Genomic DNA, 12,823 nt, shown 5'->3' on the forward strand with positions numbered 1-12,823 from the left:
AGGAAGCACTTGACTGCAGTTATTTTGCCCAAAGTCTGTGCTACCAAATATTAAGTCTTGGGTGTCAATAATTTTGTCAATGCCATTTGTTTTTATTTTCTGATTTAAAAGGATGTATTAAGTTCTGAATCAAAAACAAAGTTTCTGTAATATTAACAGTGAAATAAAGAATTGTGGACACCAAATACTCTTGTCAATTTCAATTTATTTTTTGAGAAAATTGTGAGTTATTTGAAAAAAGGGCAAGGGTGCCAATATTTTTGGCCACGACTGTATACTCACATTCTGTGCAGACAAACAGACAGACACACAAACAAACAGACCCAAATGCAATACCCTCTCCTCTCATGAGGGTAATACAGACTTGGCATTTAATATGGAATATTTTTTTTCTGGGGGTGAACTTACTTTTCAAGATGTCTTAGAACCAAAAGTTCATTGGAATTATGTTGAAATTATTCTAGATTTTGTTAATGTGACCTTTAAAAGAAACAAAGACCACATTTGACATTTCGAAACAAATAAATTGATCCTTGAAAGTGATGTAAACTGATATCGAACTCAATTCATGGACAGTACTGTTAAACTTCTGTACGTTTTCCAGAAGTATCTCTTTATTTTGCACATTAGCCAAATTTTTTTTTAACAAAAACAAAAGTTAAATTACGACTGGGATTACGGACAGTAAAATTACAGTTCAGTACTTCGTGTAACCCCCACGAGCATTCAGGAGAGCACGTACACGTTGAGGCATGCTGTTCACGAGATTTGCCAAGGTTTGGACAGGAATCGCTTGCCATGCAGTGACAATAGCCTGCTGCAATTCACGCACAGAGGTCGGCTGCTGGTCCAAGTGGTCGATTTGACGCGTTAATTCTGCCCACGAGTTCTCTTTCGGATTCATATCCGGGGACATGGCAGGCTACTCCATATGCTCTACACCACGGTCACGGTCAGCAAGAAAGTGTTGGATCATGCGAGCACGATGAGGCCGTGCATTGTCATCATGGAAGACAAAGTTTCCTCGAAAGGCTGCACGAGCAAATGGAAGCAATGTTTCTTCCAGAATGGCCCTGTGCTTGAACTGGTTCAGGTTTCCATTCAGAACAACCAGGTCAGTTTTGCCCCCTGCATGAAAAGCAGCCCAAACGGTCACCCCACCACCTCCAGCTTGGACTCTTGGCACGATACAATCTTTGTTGTAGGCTTCATGCACTTGTCTGCGCACTCGGACACGGCCATCTTGACGATAGACCAGAAATCTAGACTCGTCACTGAAGTTCACGTGATTCCAGTGTCCTGGCTGCCATTGACGGTGCTCTCTGGCCCACTGCAATCGGCGCTGGCGGTGTTGTCTGGTCAGGCGTGGCTTTCTCAGGGGACACCTGGCACGATAGCCTGCTTGAACCAGTTGTTGGTTGACTAGCCTTCTGGATACAGGCACATTTGTCAGTTGCTGCCACTCAGCCCTAAGCCGATTAGCTGACTTGGTACGGCCATTGCGGACTAACCGGTGCAGCTGGCGATCATCCCTCCTTGTGGTTCTGCGGGGACGTCCTGGCCTCGGTATTGGAGTAGGGACACCCCTCTGAACATTTCGTTTCAGGATCTTTGACACCTGACCTTGAGTGATGTCATACTGCCGAGCAATAGCACGCTGTTTCATGCCGTAATTTCAAAGCCACCACTCCATGACAAACAGCATTGTCGAGTTGACGGACCATCTCCAGAGGAAGCAGCAATAACTTTTGGAGACGTGCAGCAGTTGTTTTCCACTAATACAGAATGCAACAACCCTTGTATACCCGACTGTGAAGCCAATCATCAAATGCACCTGTCCGTACATTTTGCCACGCCACCTGTGATATAATCCTGTTGTTGACTTCTTGCTGTGACAGACAATCAGTGACATGGTTCTTTTAACAAATAAATCACCAAAGTGTAAAAGAAACTCACCAGATTGATATACTAAGTTAAGAAAGTAAACCCAAGTCAAGAAAAAAAAAAATTCCATATTAAATGCCAAGTCTGTAAATAATTCTGTTGAAGAAAACGTTTTAACAAATCTCACTGGCTTACAAATCTGCAGGAGCTGTGGAAATTATGAATTGATGGAATCACAATGCAACAAAAGATTGCGTGGGCAACAGCACATTGAAGTTAATTAGTCAAATAACGTCAACAGCAACAACAAACGTTTGATACCCATTTCCCCTTTTTCAGTGGGTTGGTCGAATGATAGCATTTCCTCCAGGATAAGGATATATCGACTGCGTCAGCCTCCAGTTTCTTGTAAACCCAAACATTCCATATCTTTCTGGACATTTGTAATTGAGATACTTTGAAGACATCCACATCTCCACAAGGTGTTACCAGGGTGGTGTACATTGATCCCATGAATTGGTTTATCAGAAAAATATCCCTTGGTTTATAATAAACACAGAAATACCTTGAGAAGAGCTTGCCCTAGTCAAGTCTCCAGCATGACCGTGATTAGCAACAACCACAGTCTTGATGCTTCAACTACACCTGCAACAGTAGTGACGCCACAATGGGTCCACAAAAAGATGACGCGGCAATGCTTTGTTACCCACACGTGCCATATTAACATTCTTGAGAATGCGATAAGGACTCCTTGGTGCGAGACAGTTTCTTGAAGCATTATGGGATGCTGCAGGATCCTTGGATAAACTCCTTTGGATCCCATACGGAGATCTATTGTCCCTCTATAGCTAAAGCTAACGCTTTTGTGATTAATGTTAGCTCTTACAGAAGCCTCGATCTTGTATATAAAGCTGATCGCTTTAGCACTTTGTGACCACCTCCTCCCACTCATCCACATTAATAAATGCGTTACAGCTGCAACGCACAACTTTCTTACCACTTGAGGTTTTGTTATCAAATGTTAAACAAACCTTTATTATGAGAATATTCAACAAACCTATTTACTTATTAGACCCGCCGCCGCACGGGAAGCGTGAGACACCCCTTTTTTTAAATCACTTGCGTGTTTATTTATTTCCCATCGAGATTCAGTTTGTGCGTCCAGGCCATACCATTTTTTTACCAATTGAACTTTTCTCATCAAATCTTCAACAAACCTTTATTATGAGAATATGGAGAACACAAGTTAATAAAATGTGCAATTTTTTATTAACTGTCGTTTTCCGCAAGTTTAGTTCGACAACAAAGCAAATGCAGACGAGCTTTGCATTTTCAGATGCTTTCTAGTTTACCTTATTTATTTTTTTCTTGCATTTTCCACATTTCCCATTTCACTTCAAAATTTATATCAGTATTTGTGATGGAAGTTCCAAATGCTCCACCACCACCAACTCATATCTATTTATAAACAAAATTTGCTTTGGTTTGTTTTTTTGTATACAAGATCGAGGCTCGTGTAAGAGTTAGCGCATTAAATACACATTAGCACATAAAACACAAAAAACATAAATGGACACATAAAACATGATAAAGGGAGGGGGAGACAAGATGGGGAGAGAAAGGGAAGCACACAAGCACAACAGTAGAGAATAGGGACGTCGGGAGATCTGTGGAAGGGAGAGGGCTGGGGGAGGGGGGCGCAGGCGGGGAGGGGGGCAGGGGAGGGCAGGGGAGGGGAGGGGTACACGGTATAAAACAAATTGACACTGCTCGGAATTTCAGGAATGAAGTTTTTTCAGGAATTTCAGGAATGAAGATGTTTCACACATCTGTGAAGAAGAAGGTGGATTTGGGGTGTATATTTTTATATATTATATTATATATTATATTATATATTTATATATTATATATTATAATATTTTTATATATTATATAACAGGGGTAGAAAAGATCAAGGTTTTGGATGGGGGAAGATAAGAGATGGTGGTGAACAGCAGTTTTAAATACCTGGAGGAAGGAGAGGGATTGAAGAGAGTGTGGGAGTTTGTTCCAGAGGTGGGAGAAAAGAGGAATGAAAGAGTGAAGGTGAGCAGAGTCTTGATTTTGGCAATTTCACCAGAAGAGGGTTGCTGGCAGTTCTTCCGCAACCTGAAGGAATATTTGGGGGACACAGCACTGACAGAGCTGGGGGCGCAAGGGCGGAGAGGAGTTGGTAGAAGACAGAAAGACCACCAACCTACACAGTGTGTGACAGAGAGAGAGAAAGGCCCTCAGAATCAGCTTCATCGCGGGAGATTCCAATGATTCTGAAAGCTTTGGTTTCTACAACGTGAAGACGAGCTAGGTGTGAGGCAGGAGCCCCAGCTCAGAGGGGAGAACAGTATTCCATTGAGCTGCGGATGAAAGTATGCGTTTGTGTTTCTTTTGTAGATTTTAGGACCCCTGGGCTGATGCCGTCTGGTCCAGTTGCAGAATCAGAGTTGAGGTTTGACAGAAACCTCTCCACCTTTTCAGTAGAGAAAGACACAGAGTCCAGGAGCAGCTGGGTTCGACTGGGTAAGGTGGGTACAGAGAGCGATGGGTTTGGGACACAATATTTTGAGGCAAACACAGAGTTGAGGCATTCAGCTTTTTCACGTGCGGAGTGGGCTGTGTAACCGGTAGGGAGGGGATGGATGGGGAACAAACACCAGAAACAGATTTGACCAGAGGCCACCAGGATTTGGAGGAGGGAGACAGGTTTGAGAGTTCAGTCTTGAGAGTAGAGAGATATTGTTACCTGGCTCTTCTGAGGATAGACACACACTTGTTCCGAGCTTTGTGAAAGGAACTGAGATTATCTTCAGGAGGATTTGTCTTCCATGAGGCGAAGGCAAGTTGTTTCAGGGCAACTGCCTCACCACAAGATTCAGTGTACCATGGACAACTGAAGGGTAAGACAACTGAAGACGAGATGGGATAAATCTGTGCATGAGAGAGAGAGCAATTTTCTTTGGAAGAATTCCCAGGATGAGTTGATGTCAGAGGCAGTAGAGATGGGAGACCAGTCCAGATGATTGATGGCTGCTTGAGGACCGTGCCAGTTGGCCTGAGTGAAATGCCAGACACGTTGACGCTGAGGAGGCTCTCTGAGAATGGCCAGAGATGTCCACTTTATCAAGCACATGATCAGAAGAACCGATTGGAGCAGCAGAAGAACAGCAGACATTTGCAGGGAAGTTAGTTATAACCAAGTCGAGAAGAGAAGATACTCTGTTGACTGAGATCCGGGTCGGGAAATTGACAGATTGTGTCAGTCCCAATGAGTTGCAGAAGTCCTTTGCTGAGGTGCTGTGGCTGGTGTGAGAGGTACCCACACCCAGCCAGCTGGCATGATGACAGTTGAAGTCACCACATATGAGGAAGAGAGAGTTGGGATGAGTGGATAGAAGTTGGTCCATGTTGTCATACAGCGAGATGTAAATGAAGTCATCACTGTTTGGTGGACGGTACAGAACACATATGAACAAAAGGTGGGAGCGGAGAGGAAGCCGTAGCCAGAGGTACTCCTGGGGGTGGGGTGGAGAGAGGGTAATGCAGGGAGAGTGAGGAAGAGAGTTTTTGATAAAGATAGCAACCCCACCTCCAGGACGAGGCTCAGGTCTATCATACCGGAGGAGGGAGTAACCAGGAAGATAAATTAAGGAATCAGAGACATCTTGAAGGAGGAAAGTTTCTGTTCAGCAGATTAAGTCTGGTTTGTCTGAAGCAACATGTATGGTGAGATCAGTCAGGTTTGAGCAAAGGCCCCGGTTGTTTGAGGTCCATACCGTTAAGGAGGAGGGAGGGGGGGCATCGGATGCAGGACAAGGGAGGGGAGGGATATGGAAAGATGAGGGAGGAGAGGGGGACGTAGGGAGTGCTGTTGACAGTGTGTTGGCGAATGCAGGAGAACTATGAGAAGGGGAAGGATGAGGAGGATAAAAGGTTGGATTAGAAGGTTGGAGGATGTGGAGGTATGAGTTGGAAGGGAGAGGAAGCGGGGAGGAGGCAGCTTTGTGGAGGAGTTGAGAGGCAACTTTGAGGAGGAAGGGTGAGAGGGGAGAATTGAAGAAAAATGGTGAAAGGGGAGAATTGAAGAAAAATGGTGAAAGGGGAGTTTTGAAGGGGAGGGGTGAGGGGAAGATTTTAGGGGGAGGGGTGATGGGGGGAGATTTGAGGATGAGGGTTGACAGGGAAAATTTGAGGTGGAGGGGGGAAATTTGAGGAGTGGTGGTGAGGGAGAGATTTGAAGGAGAGGAGTAAGGGGAGATTAGAAGGGGAGGGGTGAGTGGGGAGTTTTGAAGGGGAGGGGTGGGTTGGGAGTTTTGAAGGAAAGGGATGAGGATGGAGATTTGAGTGGGAGTGGTGAGGGGGAGATTTGAGGGACAGGGGTGAGGGGAAATTAGAAGGGGAGGGGTGAGTTGGGAGTTTTGAAGGGGAGGGGTGGGTTGGGAGTTTTGAAGGAGAGGGATGAGGAGGCAAGTTTGAGGGGGAGGGGTGAGGGGAAATTAGAAGGGGAGGGGTGAGTTGGGAGTTTTGAAGGGGAGGGGTGGGTTGGGAGTTTTGAAGGAAAGGGATGAGGACGGAGATTTGAGTGGGAGTGGTGAGGGGAGATTCGAGGGAGAGGGGTGAGGGGGGAGATTAGAAGGGGAGGGGTGAGTTAGGAGTTTTGAAGGGGAGGAGTGGGTTGGGAGTTTTGAAGGAGAGGGATGAGGGGGGAGATTTGAGGAGGAGTGGTGAGGGGAGATTTGAAAGTTTTGAATGATTAAAGAAAATCGAACATTTAATACAGACTGGGTTTCTTGAGATATTCAAATGAGAGATCCGTTTGAGAATGTTTGAGGAGGGGGTGGAATGAAAGTCGGTTTAGAGAATGAAGAAAGGAAGAATTGTACAAGATTGATTTTTTTTTTGTAATGGAAGGATTTAATGAGCAAATTGATTGCAGCCTTTTTAACAGGAAGAAAAAAAGTGAGTTGTAGTAAACAAATGAATACAACATGGCAGGGGGGGAGTTTAAACATTTTAAAGCAAAACCATCGGTTCAACACGTGGCTGGGGGCGGGGGAGGGGAGACCACGAGGAGAGAAGGTAATTATTTTTATTTTATGGGTTTTTTTTTTGTATTTAAGACATCAACAAAGGGTAAGAGGTTAGGGGGGAAGTAGGGAGTGAAAAAAAAATCCAGAGAGAGATCAAATGTGAATAACAAAAGACCATACGATGCGACTGCGTAGGCTTTGAGGCTAACCAGGCCCCAAACACATACGACCAAACTGACTGACCAATACTGTTACTGATTCGTCACTTCCGTCGTTGTGGTTTTCATCCACTGTAAGCGTTTTTGGTTCCATGTACTATTATTGTTATCGTTTAAGTGAAATGGAGATAACTGTTTTCAAAAGGTAAAAAATTAGTGTTTTAAAAGAAACCGGAAACCGGATCGGGGGAAACCGGAAGACGAAGAGGAGGAAGAAAAAAAAAGGCGGAGCAAGTGAGGTCGGGAAGAAAAGCCGAGCTGCTTTGAGGTCTCGAGGAGACGCTGGCGAAAGGGGGTCACGAGCGAACTTTGGGTTTCCTGGGAAAGGGATTCCTGTGACAGAGTGGTTATCGCTGTGACAGACAAACCTGCGTGTCGGGTTTAGCGGTTGATTCCGAAGAGAATCGTTGGAGATCAGGTACGCCTCCAGTACGGGCCCGCCCGCCATTTCGCCTCGCTCCCGCCATTTCGCATCGCTCCAGCCTTTTCATCTCGCTCCAGCCATTTCACCGCACCCAGCCATTAGCCTGGTTTGCGGGTGTAACGTGGATTTCGATTGGGAATTTGTGGTTCTCCGTGTGGGAGTCGCTGAACGTTCATACCCAACAACAACACAACAACATGCATTTTAAGGCATTTTCCCTGCTAGAGCAGGGGTTAGCCTTGCGGTCCCCATGATAATCTTCTCCATTTTGCCCTATTTTCTGCATCTCTCCTTGTTAACCCCCTTGCCCGCATTTCTTCTTCCACCAACTTTAGCCAAGTCTTTCTCGGTCTTCCCCGTCCTCTACTTCCTTCTACATTCATTTCCATCACTCTTCTCAACCAGTCACTTTCATCCTTCCTCAACACATGACCAAACCACCTCAACCTGTTCCTCGTCACAGCATCAATCACAGGCTCTATTCCCATCATCTTTCGCAATTCATCATTTGTCTTCCTCTCTCTCAACGATACTCCGCACATCCACCGAACCATTCGCATTTCCACCCTTTCCAGCCTTCGTTGCTGCTCTACGTTCATTACCCATGTCACGCTCCCATAAATCATAACACTTCACACATGCAGCATACACCTTTCCCTTCAGCTTCAACGACACTCCCCTCCTCATCAGCACGCCACTCAGTTCCCGAAACTTCTTCCATGCACATCTCACTCTTGCAACCTTTGCCGAGTCTGATCCACCTTCTCCATTCAGCATGTCTCCGAGGTAGCAAAACGTTTTCACACCTTCCAGATCAACGCCGTCTCCAAGATCCAACTCAACATTTCCTCCATCTGCAGCTCCCTCTGTGCACACCTTACATTTGAATGTAGCTGCCACACTGGTGAATGACCATCTCAGACCACTACATTTTTGATGAACCCACTCAGCGCACATTGTACATTGAATGGAGTTCACTCCGACACCCTTCCTGCACACAGCACATGGCCACTTCCCAGTTCTTTCCACCTCACCACATGCTTTACCACTTGCCATCACCTTCGTCTTTCCTATATTCACCTTCAGACCTTTTGTCTACATACATTCCTTCCACTTGTTCATCTTTTCCTTCAGTCCATCCATACTTTCCGCAATCAACACCAGATCATCTGCATACAACAACTCCCACGGTAAACCCTCCTTTACGTTCTGAGCCAGCCTCCATCACAGCTACAAATAGCAGTGGCCTTAGTACCGACCCCTGATGCACTCCCACCTTCACCTCAAACTCACCACTGTTCCCGTCCTTCGTCCTTACAGCTGTGCGCGCTCTTTTGTACATTGCCATCACTACTCTGATCAACCATTCCTCCACTCCTAACTTCCTCAATGCCCATGTCAATACTTCGGGTGGAACCCTATCAAATGCTTTCTCCAGATCAACAAACCCAAGAAACAACTTCTTCCTCTTCTCCATGTACTTCTCCTGCAACTGCCTCACAATAAAGAGCACGTCTGTCGTTCCTCTTCCTGGCATAAATCCAAACTGCATTTCGTCAATCTTCACCTTCTTCCTTATCCTCCTCTCCAACACCCTTTCCAATACCTTCATTCCATGCTCCAATAACTTTATCGCTCGGTACGAGCCACACTCGAGGGTCACCTTTCCCCTTGTATAGAGGGACGAGGGTACTCAGTTCCCAATCCACAGGAATGCGGCCTTCTTTCACCACCAGATTACAGATCTCTGTCATTCTCTTCACACCCCAACTTCCTGCTGCCTTCAACATATCTCCAACAACTCCCGTCGGCCCTCCCGCTTTTCTACTCTTCATTGCTTTTATCGCTTCCTCAACTTCCTTCTCAGTTATCTTCTCTGCCGGTCCTAAAACTGGGTTACTCTCTGTGTTGCCATCCCATTCATTCTCTGTATTCAACAGCATTTCCATATATCTTTTCCATCTTCCTTTATTTCCATCTGGGTCCACAACGATTTGTCCCACTTCATCCTTCAAGCAACTCACCCCCATCACATCACACCTCTCTTTCACTATCTGCTTTGCAATCCTGAATACCGCTCTCTGACCCTCTTCCGAATCCAAGCTTTCTCCGAACATTTTCCTACATGCCTCCTGCGCCTTTGCTACCTCTTTCTTTGCAGCCTTCTAACTTTCATGCTCTGCTTTTTCTGCTCCCGTACCCTTCGCCTTCTGCCACTCCATGAACTTCTTCCTCTTCTCGTCAATCCTCTTTCCAACTTCCTCATCCCACCACCATGTTTCCGAGTGCCTCGGTGGTCCTTTTGTCCATCCACATACCTCACCAACGGCTCCCAACAGACTATCTTTCATTGACATCCAACCACGTTCAAGCTCAACCACATCATCCTCTACCCTACTCAGCCTCTCTTTTAATGCCTCCCTTACTGTACCTCTTTCAACCTCCACACCTTCATTCTCGGTTGGTACTTCACCCGCCGAGCTCTCCTCGCACCTTTCCCCCTTATGTCGCAGACAACCAAGTGGTGCTGTGAAACAGCCTCCTCCCCGGGATCACTTTTGTGTCCCGGAGGTGCCCCCTATCTCGCCTACGCACCATCAGGTAGTCAACGGTTGTCGTCGACCCACCTGACGTGTATGTAACAAGCTTATTATCCTCTTTCTGGAACTGAGTATTACAAATCAACAAATCAGCTCCACTAGCAAACTCCAAAATCCTTTCACCTTCTCCATTTCTCACACCATATCCGTAACCCCCATGAACTCCCTCAAAACCGTCCATACTCCTTCCCAGATGTCCATTTAGGTCTCCTCCTACCACAACAACTTCCTCATCTTTCACGTTTTCCATCAGCTTCTCTATCGCACACCAGAACTTGTCCTTCTCTTCATCGCTCCGACCAACCTGTGGAGCATATCCCGAGATGAGGTTCACCAAGAGCTTTCCAATCATCATTTTCACAATCATCAACCTATCACTCACTCTAGTCACACTCACCACACTTTCTACAAACTCCTCAGAAAACAGGACACCAACACCATTCATGCCCTCCGGGCACCCTTGCCACACAAACTTGTATTTCTGTCCCTGCCTACCCTTCACCATTCTCACACCACTTCCTTCCATCACGTCTCTTGCACACAACATATGTCCACTCTTCTTCTGATCAATACTTCCACCACTTCTCCTGATCTCCCTGTCATTGTCCCTACATTCCATGTCCCAAACCTCAGAAACCGATCTCCACTTCGGGCTGTACCCTGCCCATATGTAGTTGTAATTGTCATGGTTCTCTTTTTGAGGTAATGTTTTTATGGCCGGATGCCCTTCCTGACGCCAACCCTCTTAGTCGCCTCTTACGACATGCAGAGATACAGTGTACCTATTCTAACCAGGGTACACACCGGGTATCTAACCAGGGTACATGAACGTTCATACCCGAAGGTGTGATTTCCCAGTCGCCTTTTGGGTGCACCTTTGCGCCTCTTTGGCAGCGTTGAACGTCAGCCGCCTTGGATTCTGGTCTCGATTCGACATTTTCTTGCGATCACCGGAGCGTGGATCGACTTTGGCTTGGTGCCGGGACAGTGACTTTGGGAATGTTCTTTTCGCTCACTTGGAGCACAGTGAGTTATTGAATAAGAAACTGATGGTACCATCATAGGAATTATATGGTATTTTTGTGGTGCAATTGAAACATATTGTACTTGTGCTGTTATACTTGTGTGACCTTAATACAATACTTGTTTTTGGTAACAATTGTTTGGTGTGGTATAACACATCTTTCTGCCGTGACTCCTCTCGGGGCTCGGAGGTACACCGTGACCGGGGTTTGGGGAGGAGCACGTAACAATACACAAATTTGCACGAAATGCAAAACACGATCGAACCAGAAACACACTAGACACACACAGCAAAACAAAATACTTAACTTTTTGAGAAAAAAAATAAAATTAACCTTTAACGACGTGGACGAGCTCTGACGACACACAACCTTACCCGATTCTGTTATTTATAATGTAATATTTCTGTTTAAGAAAACGTTTGAACAAGCTTCATATTAACATATTATTTGTTAAATTAAAAGCCTTATTTTTTTGCAATGCATATCAATACAGCACTCCATTTCCCGACTCAACAGTTTGCATATTCCCACTTAAATGAGGGCAGCATCATTGTGGTGTGCAGGTTTATCGACGTTATCTAAAGTCTCTCTCTCGTCAATACAAGTATGTTGCTATAAATGGCAAAATGCAAATTTATAACAGAAAGCAAAACCACTTTAAGACACAATTAGCTCAATCAAACTCACCAGCGGGTAGAATCTGGAGAAGCTGGCGGAGTGTTCAGCACGTGGGAGTATGGGTGAAAGGGTGTCTTGTTTAAGGCCTGGATCAAGTTGGGTCGATACCCTGGGTCGACACACCACAGAGAACCTCTGCCTAGGTTCTACAAAACAAACGGGGAAGGCCAAATCACAAGACAAAATCCAATTTACTCAAAGAAAATGCACAAATATGCATTTTGCCTTCAGCAAGTGAGAAAGAGGAGGTTTTGCAGCAATAACCATGCCTATATACAAAGTGCTCCAGAAAAACGAAGCATTTACGGAATTTGTTTGCATACAAAGCCATCAAGCATACGAGGATCATAAAGAACCTCCAGACTATCACACGATGGGCATCCTTTTAAAGGCTATTCCCACCAATGACGTGATCGTGCTCATTTGGCACAAATCACATTAAATGCACTCCACTGGTGCGATCACAATGGCCATGCGAGTGCCCCATTCAAAACTAGACAACAGCATGTGCACGTTAGTTGGAAGCTGCTGGTGTTGCACTCGGCACGTGCTATAAAACCATGTTGTTACGACCTCACCACTTAGGAAACCATGACACATTCACGATTTGGTGTGCAGGTTGAGCTTGTACGACATTTCGATACAAAGGGAGGCAAGCCACAGACAATGTACACCTACAAGGCTACCTACACAAGTTTCCCGAGAGAGTACGATGCTTTGAAGACAAACCCTCTATTATAAAACACAAGTCGGCCAAAACCAGCCATACAAAGCTTCTCACTGGAGACAATAAGCAAGTCTGCTCTTGCCCTCATAGACAGGATTAGTTTTGAAAGGTGTTATCAACCCATCAGAGTTCACGTGCACACAGAACGTGCAGCACAAGCTAATTGTCAGAAGCTATTGTCGTGGCCAAAAATATTGGCACCCT

At 45.5% G+C, this 12,823-nt stretch overlaps 1 protein-coding gene across 5 annotated transcripts in view; it reads right to left on the bottom strand.

Moving 5' to 3' along the window:
* FOXN3 (forkhead box N3) overlaps window positions 1-12,823 on the bottom strand; it is a 183,109-nt gene that overhangs the window by 73,285 nt on the left and 97,001 nt on the right. For all 5 annotated transcript variants that reach the window (XM_078784937.1, XM_078784936.1, XM_078784938.1 and 2 more), the window contains one exon: window positions 11,902-12,038. In XM_078784937.1, coding sequence (XP_078641063.1) covers window positions 11,902-12,038 — 137 coding nt within the window. The remainder of the gene's footprint in view (window positions 1-11,901; window positions 12,039-12,823) is intronic.

Source organism: Myxine glutinosa, chromosome 9, assembly GCF_964187855.1.
Source record: "Myxine glutinosa chromosome 9, kmMyxGlut1.1, whole genome shotgun sequence".
NCBI lineage: Eukaryota > Metazoa > Chordata > Myxini > Myxiniformes > Myxinidae > Myxine > Myxine glutinosa.